This window comes from Cottoperca gobio, chromosome 19 (assembly GCF_900634415.1).
Source record: "Cottoperca gobio chromosome 19, fCotGob3.1, whole genome shotgun sequence".
NCBI classification, from domain to species: Eukaryota; Metazoa; Chordata; class Actinopteri; order Perciformes; family Bovichtidae; genus Cottoperca; species Cottoperca gobio.
This window is the reverse complement of record NC_041373.1, coordinates 8,386,104-8,402,939: the sequence shown is the minus strand read 5'-3', so window position 1 is coordinate 8,402,939 and position 16,836 is coordinate 8,386,104. Positions and strand designations below refer to the sequence as shown.

The window sequence follows — 16,836 nt, the reverse complement described above, 5'->3', positions numbered from 1 at the left end:
CACATAAAAAGGCTCCCTTCCTAAAACACAACTCAAGTATTTTATAATAGAAGTAGGCATAGATGAAGGGAATTTTACTAAAACAAATATAGCCCTTTAATCAGTCACAACTGTAATCTGTTGTAAAGTGTTTAAAATAAAGATTTTGTCTCACTTGTCAAGGGATGTGCGTGTCCTAATTAATTATCTTTCGAGTGAGCCACTGTTACTTCTATTCCAGTTTACACAAAGCTTTTAATTCATTCTGCTACAAACTTCGAGTATAGAACAAATGCCCACCAGTGACATTAATATTCAAGTGTTTACAAAGACTGAGATTCAGCAGAATATTTAACTTTTTTTTCCAACACATTTTAATGTGCAGCACACAGCAGGAGACAAACACTGACATGCCATGTGAAATTATTGATTTGGCAAGAAATGCTGCCTAATGCCTTATGCAATCACATGAGAAGAGCTGCTGGCCAAGGAGCAAATTGCATTAACTTTGAGACGGTACAGTAAGCGTGTGTGCGAGGATGTGTGTGTGCAGGGAGGTATAATCACAGGCTGATTTCATTTGCTATATTCAATTTTTGATGAAGTTAATTTAATATTTCTGTTAGCTTGCCTCGTGGCATGCGAGCTTAGAGTTGCCACTGTAGTAAAACTGATGTCGAATCTTCCCCGAGAGGACTCTCTGTCTGTTGCTGTCAACCCATCTCTTCTGCTCTTCAGGTTACCGCATTTCGTGGGAGGAGTTCAACCGCACGAACACCAGAGTTACCCACTACCTGCCGAATGTCACTTTAGAGTACAGGGTCACTGGGCTCACTGCTCTCACCACCTACACCATTGAAGTGGCAGGAATGACCTCCAAAGGCCAGGGCCAGCTGTCCTCCTCCACCATCTCCTCTGGTGTCCCACCAGGTCAGTACCCAAACAATCTGTACGCAAATTACAGAAAGATACTTATTTTCCCACTAACCTCTAGTGATATCAAGCCACAGTTGTTTACCCAGGTTACGATATATCTGCCTCTTCCTCAGTGTTTTAGAGGTGAAGAAGTTACATTTGTGTTTACTCTTGTTGTTGTTTTGGTATACATATATTGTTTTAATAGTTTGCCATCGCTATTTTGCAGTCATATTATTTTCTGTACATTAATCAAGTGTTCTCTATAATATTGCGAAATATTAACAATATTTAGATGGAGGTTTCAAATAAGCCCAGTGGGTTTTAAACAAGCACACTCACATTGAGGGACTTGAGAGACTGTTTAAAGATTATTATCAAAATCGGAAGCAATCGAGGCCACAATATCCTGCCTTTTACTTCCACACATGGGTCAAGCTCCAAAAACACTAGATCCTACATTTCCCACAATGCAACTCAATGGCATCTTTCATTCGAACCTACCTGCCTCCTAAATGTCCTCTTTTAAACTCCACATCTCCAGTTTGTCATGCTGGCCCTTCTGTTAAAGATTTTCAGTCAAGGTTAATTTTTCAATAGCTGCGAATCTTTTATTAAAGCTTCCCTTCCTGCATATTTACAGCTTCACATTCAATTTAGTGAACACACTCTGTTGTCTGGCGCCAGACACAATGAAATCGACCCCAGTCACCTCAACTGGGACCGAGCCAGAAAAATCCACCAACACACACGGCTGTGCCACATCTGCGAAATAATAGCTCCCACGAGAGCATTAAGGACAATTACAGTGTTTAATGATTTCATATTTGCAAAATTGTGTAATAGAAATACAATGCCCACATCAATTACTAGAGCAGCATTCAGAGCCTGTACATCTGTGAAACCTGTGAAATGACAGGCTGTTAAATTGAGAGCAGGCTTCAGTGCGGCCGTTATATAGTCCCCAAAATGGTGATTACTCTCATTGTATAGGTGTAAAGAAAACACCTCTGTGCCTGCGACTGTACCATAACAATCCCGCTAAAAGCCACCTCAGTAATCTGTCATGCAAATGATTTAAAAGTGGTTATTTTACCACGACACATATAATCTGCATTTCATTAAGGTAGAATACGTCCGCATTTTAGCAATCTTGGAAAGAATTGCTCAGTGTGCCCATGGGAGTGATTATATGTTTTTAATATGAGGCCAGTGTCCACACTCCAATAGGCCACAGCTGACGTTAATATCTTCGACTCGGATTTATGTAAACTATATTGTGCTTTGGAATAGGTAATGTTATGCTAGGTTTATTGTTTGTCTCGAGGGAAGCATGAAGGAGAAAAATAAAGAGAATACATTATTTTATGCGCAAGCACATTCTCATACATACCTACCCAGACACATGGAATCCCAAAAAACATCCCTTCATACACACACACACACAAACAATCCATGATATTCATTTACACAAAAAAAAAAAAAAGCCCTCCTGCTGTTCTTTGAATTCACCGTTTTCAGATTAGTTTCCCCTCCAGGATTTCCAGTGAGTAATCCATTCTTATTGTTTACTCAGCTCAAGTGTAAACAGTGTGATATCAGATTGAATCGTATCTCCAGATAACTGCAGTGTAATTGACATTCATGACATTGTCTCTGCCTGCGTACTGTGTGTAAGCATCTGTTCCTAATCCAATCTACTTTTGCTTCTTTAGCTGAAGTTGGGAGCACAAGGGAGAGAAACAAGTGAGCTCGCTGAGAACTTAAATCTCTGTGCAGTATCTGTGCGGCCACAAGGGGGCGCTGGGGTAGATAGATTTCCCTAAGCAAAGTCTACAAAACAAAACCACCCTGTGTGAGAGGCAGTAGTGTCAGTGATTTGCTCCCTCAGTCATTCTTTGTCTAACATTGACTCTTTCCTCTCTGCTTCTTCACAGAGCTTCCTGGCCCTCCTACCAACATGGCAATTTCCAACATCGGCCCACGTTCTGTCACCCTGCAGTTCAAACCTGGCTATGATGGCAAAACGTCCATTTCTCGCTGGCAGGTGGAGGCCCAGGTGAACCAGATTTAAACCTAGAGCTGTATCTCCAATTTCCTTAATCACGTGTTACTGCTTTCAAAGCATCTTCCTTATTTTGGATTGACTCAAGCATTATTTTAAGATTGAATACATATCTTATTGACTCTGTTGTCTTGGTCCCAGGTGGGTGTGGTGGGAGAAAATGAGGACTGGGTGATGGTCCACCAGGTGTCCAACGAACCTGAGGCTCGCTCCTTGGAGGTGCCAGGTCTCAACCCGTACACCTTCTACAGGTAGCCTTCTGGTGTAATGTAATGGGCATCTGAATGTAACCTATTTTTGGGGCCATCTTGGCCTAGATGTCCAATTTTAATCAATTTCCCCTGGCCAGGCATCCTGCAAATAAAACAAAACAGATACATACAAAGGCCCAAAACGCATACAATTTTGATCTACTGTCACAAGACTCCTTCTTCTTTCTTCTTTTGTACACAGTGCATTGTTATAGTAGTAGTGCTCTTATTAGGGATGAACAAGCTCATGATTTTCCCAGTAAAAGCTAATGCTAGATAACATGGAAATTAAGTGTGTGCAGATTGTGACAAACAACAGATAAGGTGTATGTGTGTTTCAGTATCTCGGCTAATTTCAGCATATCCCAGGAGCCCTATCTTTTTCTCTATTCCTTTGATTTGGATACAATCTTGTTATGGACAGTCTGGGGGTTTTTTTTACAGCATGATCTTTATCTCGTTGCAGTCTGTTTGTTTTTCACGATCACATTCAATATAACAAATGAACATTTCACTGAGCCTATCCCTGAAAGACCAACAACAGCGCTCATCATTCCAACATCAGTGCTGCCAGTTTACATTTGATTAGAAAACACAAACATGTTGTTTTTTTGCATGTTCAAGCTGTAACACAAACAAGCCCTTCCACTCATGTTCATACTGTATTCATATTCAATGCTCAGATCTCAGTTCAAATGCAATAAGCCTCATGTAAGAGGATGCACACTGCAAGTATTACAATAATCCTGGGAGTTCATTTGAAGTTTTCAGAAGTCTGAGCTGTGATTCCAGTTCAAACTAAACCATCTTCTGGCAGAAGTTGTACCATGATGTTTACCTTCAATCACCAGGTTCCGCATGCGTCAGGTGAACATAGTGGGCACCAGTCCTCCCAGCCAGCCCTCCAGGAAGATCCAGACCCTGCCAGCTCCTCCCGACATGGCCCCCGCCAACGTCACCCTGCGCACCGCCAGCGAGACAAGCCTCTGGTTACGATGGATGGTAAGTAGGAATCTGCTTCCTGTGTGAATATTATCTCTGAGTTAATTGTGATGCTTCACTATAAACATAAAGCTTTCTCAATCTAAGGAGTCCGGCTTGTTTTGACCCACTTTTCTTCTCTCTCAATGTTCTCGCTCAGCCTTTACCTGAATGGGAATACAACGGCAACGCAGAGCAGGTGGGCTACAGGGTTCAGTACTCCCGTACGGGCTCACAGGGCCGGGCACTGATCCACATCATCGCTGACCGCCTGGAGAGAGAGTTTACCATCGAGGACCTGGAAGAGTGGACAGAGTACGAGGTCAGGGTCCAGGCCGTCAACGGCATCGGGACGGGACCCTGGAGCCAGCCAGTCAGAGGCAGGACGAGGGAGTCCGGTGAGTTAGCACCTCATCTGTCATCCTCAGTGAGGATCAGATGATCAATGATCCCAGAGTGAAAGAAAACTGCATTGCATCATTAGCGTTACAAAAACATAGCATTGCTTGCTTAATTACTCCACGGCACTTTTGTTTAGTGCTGCAAAGTGTCAAGTTATTGTCAACAGAAACAACAATGAAATGAGGATTTATTATACACCACATACAAGCCTGCAGCAACACACACATTCCTGCGTAAGTAGCATAACCATATTTTCATAGATTTTCTCAAAGATGAAAGCGCCCTGATGATGTTGTTTTTTTGCAACATCTGTGTGGAATATCTAAATTATTAGTCATATTAAAAGTAACAAACAGTTTACACTTAGCCATATGTCAAAGTGATGTGTGAGCAGCCCACCCCTATTTAAGCAAAAAAACTATTTTCCGTCCATGCCTCTGCTTTCATATTGCTCAGCAGACGTTGGGTAGTAAGTAATGGAAGGAGTGAAGGAAGGAGTCTGAGGAAATTGAGAACACATGGACTCGAATGTGGAATTCCTGTGCTCCCTTTTTTCCACTCACTTCAGCAAATTCTTAGGAATCAGCGCATTATGTCCAGATATGAGTGCCAAGGAAGAGAAAAGGCCTATTCTTGAGTCTTTTTTTAACAGCAGGCCTGCAGGGCATACCAGGATATCAGAGGCTTTGTGCAAACACAAGCACACATGCTATAACCGTAGCAGATGACTCAAACTGCATCTCTGTGGAACACCTACATCCACGCAGTAAATACACATACACATGGGGAGCATGACAAATGCATTTTTCAGAATAAATGGCAAACAATGGACTATTCAGGCATAATGTTTCTGCCTCTCTGCTCTCTTTGTTTACAGTCCCCTCCTGTGGACCCACCAACATGTCTGCCTTCGCCACCACCTCCAGCAGTATCCTGGTGCGCTGGTTTGAAGTTCCTGAGCCAGACAGAAATGGTCTTATTCTGGGCTACAAGGTCTGTCTATGCGTTTTATGTATTTACTATTTATGCACTGTGCAGTCTAACACCTCTAATTGTTTTCCTCCTACTTAATTTCCAAATGACCTTTTCCCCAACTCCTTCTCCTCGGCGGATCAGGTGGTGTACAAAGAGAAGGACTCTGACAGTGCAGTCCACTTCTGGACAGTGGAGGGGAACGCCACCCACAGCATCCAGCTGACTGGGCTGGGGAAATATGTGCTGTATGAGATCCAGGTTCAGGCTTTCACGCGGATTGGAGATGGACGGCCCAGTTCTCCACCCATCCTGGAGAGGACTTTGGATGATGGTAGGGACAACATTGAGCATTACAGTAAAATAGCATTATTACAAACATGAATGATACTATAGCAATAATATAGCAGTTCTGTAAACCTATGCTTTATTTTTATAGTATAAAAACCTTACTAAGTTATGGCTTTATTAAAAGTAACATTTTGCTTTATGTTGGGGGCATTACAGTATTTTATTCACCTTAAATTGGGAAAAGTTGGAGGATATACCTTTTTATTTTGATGGAATATTACATATGTTTGTTGCGTCCCTGCAGTGCCAGGACCTCCAGTGGGTATCCTGTTCCCAGAAGTACGAACCACCTCCGTCCGGCTTATTTGGCAGTCCCCCTCGCAGCCCAATGGCATCATACTTGGTTAGTAAAATACAAGATCCTTTTTTTTTGTTTGGGAAGATGTGATTTTGTGTATCTTAATCGGCTTTATTTGTTGATATTCTACCATAAAATCTAGAATCTAGTCTAGAAACGTCCTATTTAATGTAGCATCAGGTATACAGGTGTAGTTCCTGATGACTCTCAACATACTTTTGTCATTTTAAAAACAAATCTTGCTATTTTCTGGCTGTAAAGTGAGTTGGATTCTCTTCTAAGCTAATAGAGGAGTTCCTTGTGGGCATAATTTATTTTAAACTGTACAGTATGTCAGACCCACACAGTAGCATGCAGGAGCAGATGCTAATGGAGTCATTTCAGAAGAGACACAGCTGCTTGTTGCACAGTTTGCTTTTCCTCTTGCCCTTAGGAAACAACAACGAATAATCCAAATATCTAAAATACATTGTTCATCCTAGTTTTACTTCACCACTGAGCTCCTTTTGACACCTTCAAGAATATTTACTGTCCCCAACTTCTCTCCAGCCTACCAGATCACATACCACCTCAACTCCTCCACCAGCAACACACCCACAGTGGACGTGCTGATCCCCAGCGCTCGCCAGTACGCAGTCACCAACCTCAAGCCGGAGTCCATCTACGTGTTCCGCATCAAAGCGCAGACAAGAAAGGGCTGGGGCGAGGCCGCTGAGGCCCTGGTGGTCACCACAGAGAAAAGAGGTAACCATAACTTACTGAGTGTGTAGTGTATTTCTTCAATTCTCCCTTGTTGGAGTGCTGGATGTGTAGCCGATGATTAAACAATAATCTGAATGAGCACATGAACACATTTCTTTTTTTTTATCTCTAATGGCCTTTTGCAAAGTCAAATGGTATTTTGAAGTGTAACAGTAACAAAAACAGTAGTGTGCATGAATCTGAGAGCAGACGCAGGTGTGTGATCTGAGCAATGCCACAACTTGTAGAGAGCGGTAATAAGCCTTATTTGCACTCAGTTCATTTCCAGTTAACAGTCCAGTCAGCAGATGCGTTTTCTAAAGGAGTGTTTGTACCCTGTGGGTGTTTATCGGAAGCGCTCTGATGCAGTTGTGAGAACGAATCAGTCCATCTGCTTCCCCCAAGGCATGTTGCGGATTGTTTACTCTGCAGCTTTCATTCTTTGGCTACTTTTCATTCATCAGAATCTCCCTTGTTTGTGCAACATAGCCAATGCAAGCAAAAAGTATATTTTTAATTTCTCCATCCTTCCTTGCATTCCTCCGCCTAGCATTCATTCCCTCAATCCTTTGATCCCACTCTATCCGTGAATTTTAATTTCTCCCATCCAACCCCTCTGTTACCGATGTCTCTTTCCCTCATTTACACCGTCTGCCCGTGTGCCCATCCTTACAGCTCGTCCCCAGCCCACCAGCCGCCCCATGGTTCCTCAGAAAGACGTTCAGGCCCGCCAGGTTTTGCTGTCATGGGAGCCAGGCAGTGACGGCCTGTCCCCTGTGCGTTACTACACCGTGCAGCTCAGAGAGCTTCCTGAGAACAACTGGACTGTCCACTCTGCCTCCGTCAACCATGAGGCCACCTCCTACATAGTATCGAGGTAGAGAGTACTTTCCAGCTTTCAGGGGTCGATCTTAATTAGAACGTTTGATCACACTTTGTTACAACAGATGTTTTCTTTCTGTTTGTTCTCTTTAGAGAATAATACTAAATGAAACAACACTTTGTCTTCACACTGTACCACTGCTGCATTCACTTAAATATTCCCTCAGCTGTAGTATAGTTGGCATGTAAACAACAACATCTTTATATGGAATAATGTTTCCAGGGTATTAATCTGGTTAAGAACATAAACAATGGTATAAACTAGTCAAACACATTTAGGGCATTAGGAATATAGAAAATGCAGCAATCAAATGTGTTTTTAGTGGTTTGCTTGAGAAGCTTTTAGCTTCCACTGTGAGAATACGTTTCTCTTTTGATATCTGTGGCTGAAAAAGTTCATCCATTGCCGTAGTTTATTATCAAGATTGATGTGCTTCCCTGTGCTTCCATCCCTAAGGCTGAAGCCCTTCACATCCTACCAGTTCAGAATAAAAGCCACCAATGACATAGGGGACAGTGAATACAGCGAGGAAAGCGAAGCGATCACGACTCTACAGGACGGTAAGAGTGACATCACGAGATTCACACTTAAAATATCTGATGAGGAAATCGACCCTTCGCTAAACTCCACCCAATGCTGCAACACTGTCACTAACTGCACTCCCTGAAGAAATATTCTCTAATTATCATGGAAATGATTTCAGAGCAAGGCCGACAGAAGGGTCTAAGATGTGCGTTGGAATGATATTTCCAGGATGACGAACTGATACAGAAGCAAAAACAGGTTAAAAAGATGGAAGCTAATGTTAAAGCCTACGGATCACAGTGTACGCTAAAAGGGAACCGCCACCTGGCGATCGAGACCGACAATGAAATGAAGGATAAACACTGTTCCTGTAAAGCAGGGTCGCTCTTTATACACGGTTACAATCATTAAAAAGCTAAAGCAGCTCATGTATACATTCAGTATACCTTCAGTAGGCAGCGTAGCTTATAAGTGCGATATAACTTACTCTGCTAATTGTCGCCCCACAGGTTTTCACCTAGAAACATCTCCTTCCAACGTGTCCGGGTAACAAGTATAACTATTTCACGGGCCCCAGGCACAATGTTTAACCATGCTAGTCATGGTTAAACATTGTGAGAACAAATCCACAAAACCAGCCTTAAAACTAAGAAAATGTGAAGCAATTGCACGAGAGTCTATGGAGCAGAGCAGCGTAGTTGTCGGACCCTGGTCAGAGCTGACCGATGCTACGCTCCGATTTGCCAGTCCGCGTTCGAAGAGCGGGATTTAACAAAGGGTCGATTAGTACGCTTATTTGCATTCTTGCCAAGAGTTGGATTTGAAGATTGATGCCTCTCTCATGTCTGTATGATAAACACTACAGCCAGCAGCCGGTGAGCTTAGCTTAGCATAAACATAAACCTGTTGTTGTTCTATAGGGAGTTACATGCAGGACTATTTCTTGGTGGGCGCAGTGACTCTCCATTTGTTGCCTAACAAACCTCACACTGTGTACAAGACTCTAGGTAGTTCCCTGTAATTTACTGTATGTTTTAATATGGCAATATTTCAAATATGCTGAATGCCCACTTCTGTATCGCTATGAAAGAAGTTTAATGTCAGCATGAATTAGCCCATTGTTAGCCCACCACTGGCAAAGGCAGCAGGTGATGTCATGTGCGCACCATCTGCAGTTAGCATGAGACGTGGACAGCATTAAAGGTTTGCCCACTGGTGCTTTAGCCAACTAAAGAAATGTTCTCTTTCCAACTGCTGTTTTTGACTCATCTGTCAGTGGCTGTTTTGTTTTAGCTTTTTTTCTTTTATGCTCCATGAATGCCACTGCACATGGATAGATTTAGCATCTTGAATTGAGCACATTTTCAGGTCAATTTAGCTCATTTATCTTTTATTGCCTCAGCGCCTGACGAAGCACCCGCAATCCTCTCTGTCACGCCGCACACAACGACGTCTGTGCTGATCCGCTGGCAGGTAAGAAGAGACAGTATAACTGTTCTGTGTTTTTTATGTTTTATTGTTTGCAAAATCCATAAAAAGTCTAAGAAAGTGGCCTCTAATGAGAGACCATGGCAGTACACAGAGTAGGCCTATACTTACAGACTTGATGCTCCACACTTTTACACACAGCGTCTACTCCGTGTGTGTCTAACAAAAAACACCCTCTCCCACACTCACACCTGAATTAACAGCTCATAAAGCGGAGAACAGGAGGCTCCAAGCCACAATTGAACATTTATGGAGAACACTTGTAGAGTTTATAAGGATAGAGAGGTAGTTGTTTTGCTTCTGCCCTCTGGCTCTGCTCTCTCATCTCCAACCAAGGGGGATTTCTCTGTTTGACTCACCTGTGCATGAGCTCAGTCTGAGAGGAGACTTAAAGCCTCAATCAAAAACACACACAGGATGATGAAGTGGAATTTTACAGTGAAGAAACATACGAGTAAAATGCCCATTATGATTAAATTAGCTATTTATGTGACCACATTAAAACTGAAAAAGTGTTCTCAGCTATTTATGGGGCTTAAATCTGCTCCATTAGACTTTAACTCCCCATTTTTTCCCTTCCAGCCCCCCTTTGAGGAGAAGATAAATGGAATTTTACTGGGCTTTCGGATTCGATACCGTGAGCTGCTGTATGACCGTTTGCGCAGTTACTCTCTTCATACCATCAACAGTTTGTCCACCTGGGGTGAGCTCACTGGTGAGGAACTACTGCAGCTAACATGAACACTTGTATTATTTTACCATCTGTGCTGTCGGATTCTTACACAGGGAATTTAAAGAAATGAATCAAGGATGGAAATTGCACATCAAAATACATTCGGCTCTGGTGTATTGGACAGAAAGAGTCATTTTCTCTACTTCAGTAACAATTTCACACAATGATGAGATTCCGTCACGGTTGATTATTCCAGCGCAGTCTTAATGTGTCAGTAGCACCATTATTTCTATCGGAGGAAAACTTTCACACAGTCCTATTCTGTTCCCAAGATCTCCCCGCTGGCGTTGACACATTACAGCTAAACATTTCATCTTGTGATCAGTGCCTATCAGCTGCAGGCTATTATTAATTTTACTCAGGAGCCGCTCTGTTTCCACTGCTCCGTGTAACTTAGCCTATAATTTAACTCTCGTTGAGTCATTCTGCGGCTCACTCAGAGGTATGATCACTGTGACTGTGGGTTTATGTATGACACTAGTGAAGCACTTCTTAACAATATCACACTTTGGTCCCAAAGCTTATTGTCTCTCCACTACCTCCATCTCCTTTAACCTCTTTTTTTCCATCGTTGTTTCTTTCTACCTCTTCACCGCAGCCCCGTACAGCATCCAGAATCTGAGTGATTCAACTCTGACCCAGCATGAGTTGGACAGTAAGTTTTGTTATGTCTCTGTCTCACAAACACACACATGTGTTCACAAGCATTCAATCCCCAAACTAATTAGGTTTTTAAAACTCAACATATGTTTCAAGTGCCCTACTGAAAGCGTGTCGAGCAAAAGAACACAACATTTGGCTACTTATATTCACATCGCATTGGTACAAACACTTCCACTGAGGCAAAGGGAAGCTCTCTGTCTACAGACATTTTTGGACACCGAGTACACACGCTCGCTTAGTCCAACACATCCCTTGGTTCGCACATGTCAGCTTATTTGGATGAGCACTACATAAGCAGATGGCCACAGATTTCTCCTGCGCCCTTGTAATTATTTATTTACAGCAGAAAATTAGTGTTTAATTCTCAGTGGCAGTGTTGGGAGGATGAGTGGGACGCCAGGGAGAGATTATATCCTTATTATTACACTAGCCACTTTTCCTAATTGTTAGAGGCACCTGGAGGTTGAGGGATGTGGGATGGGGTGGAGGGAATATTAGGTATCAATCAATGTATTTGTCACATGTAATCATATAAGGGGCAATTCCAGTGAAATGTAAGCCCACAGTTCCTTAAATGTAGTTTAAGTTGTTAGATCTTAAGTATAATTCCTAACTTGTTGTTTACTTCTATTGCAGAGCTAAGTAAACACAAGCGCTATGAGATACGCATGAGTGTATACAACGCTGTGGGCGAGGGGCCGACCAGCCCGCCACAGGAGGTGTTTGTGGGAGAAGCAGGTATGTACACTGTCATTTCAATCAACAGTCTCGAGCGCAAAATAATTTGACCACCCACAATGAATGTAGATTAGGCTTTTGTATACAACATGTTGAAGTGATCTCCTTTAGAAGCATGCTCAGAGTTTAATGCTGCCTGTCAACACAATGAGTATAGTAGCGATACCAGAAACTAAGACAATCACTTATAATACAGAACTTTTCCTCGTCTTGTATTGTATGGTTCATTTGTTTGATGGCCTTCAACAGTGCCTACAGCCCCACCCCAGAATGTGGCCATTCAGTCCGCAACAGCCACCCAGCTGGACGTGACTTGGGACCCTCCTCCTGTGGACGCTCAGAATGGAGACATCCAGGGCTACAAGGTCAGAATCACACTTTTCTTAAACTCTCCAACAAACACTGCCAGGTGCCATATTGGACCCAGGAGCAGCACCTTTTATGGGCCTACTTCCCTGTTGTTATGTTTATCTACATATTCAAATGTGTCCATGGTTCACAAGAGACTACATCTATTTGATGTTAATCACCATTAAATGCACGTTTTTACACTTTAGGTAACACTGTTTTCCAGAAGGGCTTCCAATGAAAGGTTTAGTCTGTTGCTCAAGAAAACATTTACAGGGAATAAAATGAAACTGCCTGCCCTTAAGGGAGTTTGAAATGAGACGTGAGTTTTATAGAAGCAGAAGTAGCTGTATTCTCTGAAGAGCCTTTGCAGACATGCATTAATATTTATTCATGACTCCTATTCCATGTAGGTTTACTTTTGGGAGTTCCAGCGCAAGAATGAGACAGAGCGGCTGCGGACTCTGTTCATGCCGGAAGGAGGGGTGAAGCTGAAGAACCTGACCGGTTACACCACCTATATGATCAGTGTAGCCCCCTTCAATGCAGCTGGGGACGGACCCCGCACCCCACCGACAAGGGGGCGGACTCAGCAAGCAGGTAAATCTAACCACTATAGATCGACTAGAAGGGCAATAAGAGAGCGCGGCAGCCCTCCGCCAAGGTTGTTTCCATCATGAAAAATAATGCGTGTAATGTGTATCCGCCACGTGATTCTGAGCCGCACCTAAATCAGATGTTTCTTGGCCCGTGCTACATCCTTCCACTAAGTTTCATGAAAATCTGTCCTGTCGTTTTTATGTAATCCCGCTGACAGACAGTCAAACAAACCGAACCTCCTTGGCAGAGGTAATAAATATGCAAATTCTGTATTCACTATGAATGAGTGCAACAGTCAAGACTACTGCAATCGAGCAATATTGTAAAACAAATACTTCTGTATGTAATGAATGAACACATGATGGAGAGGTACTGAGAAAACGAAGACAAGCTGAAGACAAACGAGGCAACAGGATGACATGACTAAAGCAGATAAATCTGAGCACGTACAGCGATGTTCATTCATTTGTCATATTTATGTGCTGATGTTTGGAGAACGCTGAGTGTTTTTCTCAAAGTGGATGAGTCAACCACAAGGAAAGAATTTGATGTGAAGATGATGCTAATCGTTGCTGTCAGCATGCCAAACTATGTTAGCGGAACCACACACTGAGCATAAGTTCCTAATCAGCAAACCCACTCTGAACTCATTTGCTGAATCTCCTGTTTTGTCTGAAAAGTAGATGGTATGGAAATTCTTTGAGCGTGCTTTCTCTCTATAGGCCTACTATGTGTACACAACATCACCATCATCCTTAACCATTTTTCTTCCTCTTTCTCTTTCTTTCTTATAACCCTGTGTAAAAGAAACCTTTTGCAATTTTGGTGCATTTTAATATCAAACGTTGCCTCGTAGAAGGAAGAAAAAGACCATGTTCACAGCCTCTTGGTTTCCCTCATGGGTCACTGTCGTCTTGAGAGGAGGAAGCAGATAATAAACTGGAAGGGTGGGGGGTAGGGCGGAGAACTGTGGAGATAGTTATCCCATCTTTTTGGAAGACAAAGGGGCTTTGTATTGTGCAAGCGTCTCAACTTCTGCTCGACAAGTTTAAAGACAACAGGGCAAACATTGTTTGGAGCACAGTGGTGTCACAGGCTCAGTCAGCTGTGATGGGGCCTGGAGGCTGAGATTTGTCATTGTCATTGTGATTGTGAATTTGTTTGACATAGATCAGATAATATTATTAAGTGATTCTTTTTTATTTTTTATGGAAGCCCTGACCCTTTGTCATGTGGTTATCTTTTAGTTGTATTCAAACTTTATTTCCAGAGACACATTTTCATTTGTTTGGCACCCATTTTTACTACCATACGTCAAAAATATGTGTCACTGGAAAACCCTTCATGCTTAGTTTAGTGACTTTCCCATGCAATCTTTTAACCTTTGACCTCTGAATGTTCCAGCTCCCAGTGCGCCCAGCTTCATCCACTTCAGTGAGCTGACCACCACCTCGGTCAACGTATCCTGGGGCGAGCCCACCTTCCCTAATGGCATAATTGAGGGCTACCGTCTGGTCTATGAACCCTGCACACCGGTAGATGGTGAGCCCTCATTCTTACCTATTACACTTGTCTCTGCTTAAAATGGCTGCTGGCTTCTATAAGAGCTTTATGCACACAACAAGATCTATTAGGATTATAAATAACCTTGTATAGAGTTTTACTTTTGGATCAATTTACCTCAACTTGGTCAAAATCTTGTGGTGTGCATTTTCCTTGAGCTATAAGCTAATCATCACCTTGACCTTAACAACGTGTGTGTCATTGCAACCTTTAATCTTCTGTTATCATCACAAATGATACGTGACTAAATATGTGAACATATTTCCCACTACTAATTCCATTACTGCGTGTGTATGTGTGTGTGTTTGCATGTGATGAGTGTGCTCCCACATTGTCTGGCCTGTGTAAGACTTGTTCTAAATGTGGTTTGTTTGTCTAGAGTCCTCAGTGGCCTGTGCCGACTGTCTTCACTCCCCCTCCCCCCCAGGCGTCAGTAAGACAGTGACAGTGGATGTGAAGGGGAGCGGCCCACTCTGGTTGAAGCTCAAAGACCTGGCTGACGGCATCACCTACAACTTCCGCATCCGGGCCAAGACTTTCATCTACGGGCCCGAGGTGGAGGTCAACATCACCACCGGCCCGGGAGAAGGTAGTGGCCGTGATGCTTGTTAATGAAAACTGAGTTTACATCGTCTGATCTGATTGGTCAAGTCTTGCCTCTCCTCGAGTGAAGGATTGTTTTCTTCTGCTCATTGATCTGTTTAAGCTTCATGTATCTATAGAACAACAGCAAATAGCTGCTCTGATGGTTATTCACACACATTAAGGAGATTATTTGAAAGCGCGCATGTTTTTATTTTATTTTTAGTAACAGTATTATTAATAGGCTGATTTTTATACCAAAATAGACCAGATATCTTTGATTTATTGGGAGAAACCAAGCAATTATATGAAAACTCAGTCGTTCACCCCATACAGATCGAATGGTATGATCCATAACCACATTTTCCCGATTCAACTGTATGATTGGGAGTCAAATGAAGCTCCTTCGATCGAATTGTCAACTATTCTGGCCCGACCCCTAAAACTGTGTAATGTTTTTCATCCTTCATTTTAAATACTTCACTTCAAGGCGTAATTTTTCTTCCTCAGGAGCACCAGGACCCCCCGGAGAGCCCTTCATCACGCGCTATGGTTCGGCCCTGACGATCCACTGGACCAGCGGGGACCCAGGACGTGCTCCCATCACGCGCTACGTGATCGAGGCCAGACCTTCAGGTGTGTGCCTCAGCTGCATAAGGACACAGAAGATCAACACTTTAGTCATGAATCTGTAAACCTTGCCCTATGATAGCCTCCTTGATACTTTAAATAAGAAAAGTGGTGTAAAGTGTCAACAGCTGCTGCCCCAGAGTCTGTCTCACCGCTATTTTAATGGGTTATTGATCGTGGCGCTGCAGTTGAAACAATTGGCATCAGGTTTCAGCTGTGATTGACAGGCACTGACAGGGTTAGGAAGGTGATGGATGGTAGGTGACTCATGGCGAGGGATATGTTTCACCATTTTGGAGTAAAAGTTGAAGAGGGTACGTAGTCCTAGATTTAAGAAGGATTATTATAACACATAGCGTAGCTTATTGCCCAGGGGGCGAGGAAGATGGTTAAACCAACCTCACAAAACCTTCCTCCTCATCTTCTCGTGCCATATGCCAAGGGCCATGACTCTCTGCAGTGTCATATTACTTGATGACTTGTTTTTGTCTTCAAATCAAATTCAAATCTGCTTTTCTTACTTTCGCCAAAGTTAAGCAACATGACAGATGAACTCCACCACTTGTTTGTGTTTGTGTACCCCACTAAAAGAGTCAAACTTACATTGATGTTTACAAGCAGCAACGTGTAATAAATGGTCTCTCTGGCAAGATTTCCAAAGCAAACAACATTGCCTCGTGTGAAATATGGCTGCACCACTATTTATGATGTAGATTTGGTTGCTGTAAATTTTACAGGAGCAGTGAAACTGATGGATTGTGTAACATTTGTAGGAATTATGAATCACCCTGGGAGCTGCCAGCCAGACCGGAGCCTTATATCAAACAAAACAAACAACCTGTTAACGAAGACATATTTGCATTGTTCAAATGTTTTACATGTTTAATTTTCTCTCTCACCCATACTCGCCCCTTAATTACAATTTAAACTCCATTACAGATGAGGGATTGTGGGATATCCTCATCAAGGACATCCCCAAGGAAGTAACCTCACACACATTCAACATGGATATCCTGAAGCAAGGGGTCAGTTATGACTTCAGGGTAATTGGAGTGAATGACTACGGCTATGGCTCCCCAAGTCTACCTTCTCCTTCTATATCTGGTGAGCTTTCATGTGCTTCTTCAT

At 42.8% G+C, this 16,836-nt stretch overlaps 1 protein-coding gene across 1 annotated transcript in view; it reads left to right on the top strand.

The window, feature by feature from the left end:
* The window catches only part of sdk2b (sidekick cell adhesion molecule 2b), a 240,925-nt gene that overhangs the window by 209,286 nt on the left and 14,803 nt on the right, over positions 1 to 16,836 (top strand). The window contains exons 21-41 of the mRNA XM_029456609.1: positions 718 to 909; positions 2,832 to 2,953; positions 3,101 to 3,210; positions 4,062 to 4,212; positions 4,352 to 4,589; positions 5,471 to 5,586; positions 5,710 to 5,899; positions 6,161 to 6,259; positions 6,764 to 6,958; positions 7,631 to 7,832; positions 8,295 to 8,398; positions 9,766 to 9,836; positions 10,434 to 10,566; positions 11,183 to 11,239; positions 11,884 to 11,985; positions 12,235 to 12,350; positions 12,747 to 12,933; positions 14,338 to 14,475; positions 14,876 to 15,085; positions 15,589 to 15,714; positions 16,648 to 16,812. Of these exons, the coding sequence (XP_029312469.1) occupies positions 718 to 909; positions 2,832 to 2,953; positions 3,101 to 3,210; positions 4,062 to 4,212; positions 4,352 to 4,589; positions 5,471 to 5,586; positions 5,710 to 5,899; positions 6,161 to 6,259; positions 6,764 to 6,958; positions 7,631 to 7,832; positions 8,295 to 8,398; positions 9,766 to 9,836; positions 10,434 to 10,566; positions 11,183 to 11,239; positions 11,884 to 11,985; positions 12,235 to 12,350; positions 12,747 to 12,933; positions 14,338 to 14,475; positions 14,876 to 15,085; positions 15,589 to 15,714; positions 16,648 to 16,812 (3,024 nt within the window). The remainder of the gene's footprint in view (positions 1 to 717; positions 910 to 2,831; positions 2,954 to 3,100; positions 3,211 to 4,061; positions 4,213 to 4,351; positions 4,590 to 5,470; positions 5,587 to 5,709; positions 5,900 to 6,160; positions 6,260 to 6,763; positions 6,959 to 7,630; positions 7,833 to 8,294; positions 8,399 to 9,765; positions 9,837 to 10,433; positions 10,567 to 11,182; positions 11,240 to 11,883; positions 11,986 to 12,234; positions 12,351 to 12,746; positions 12,934 to 14,337; positions 14,476 to 14,875; positions 15,086 to 15,588; positions 15,715 to 16,647; positions 16,813 to 16,836) is intronic.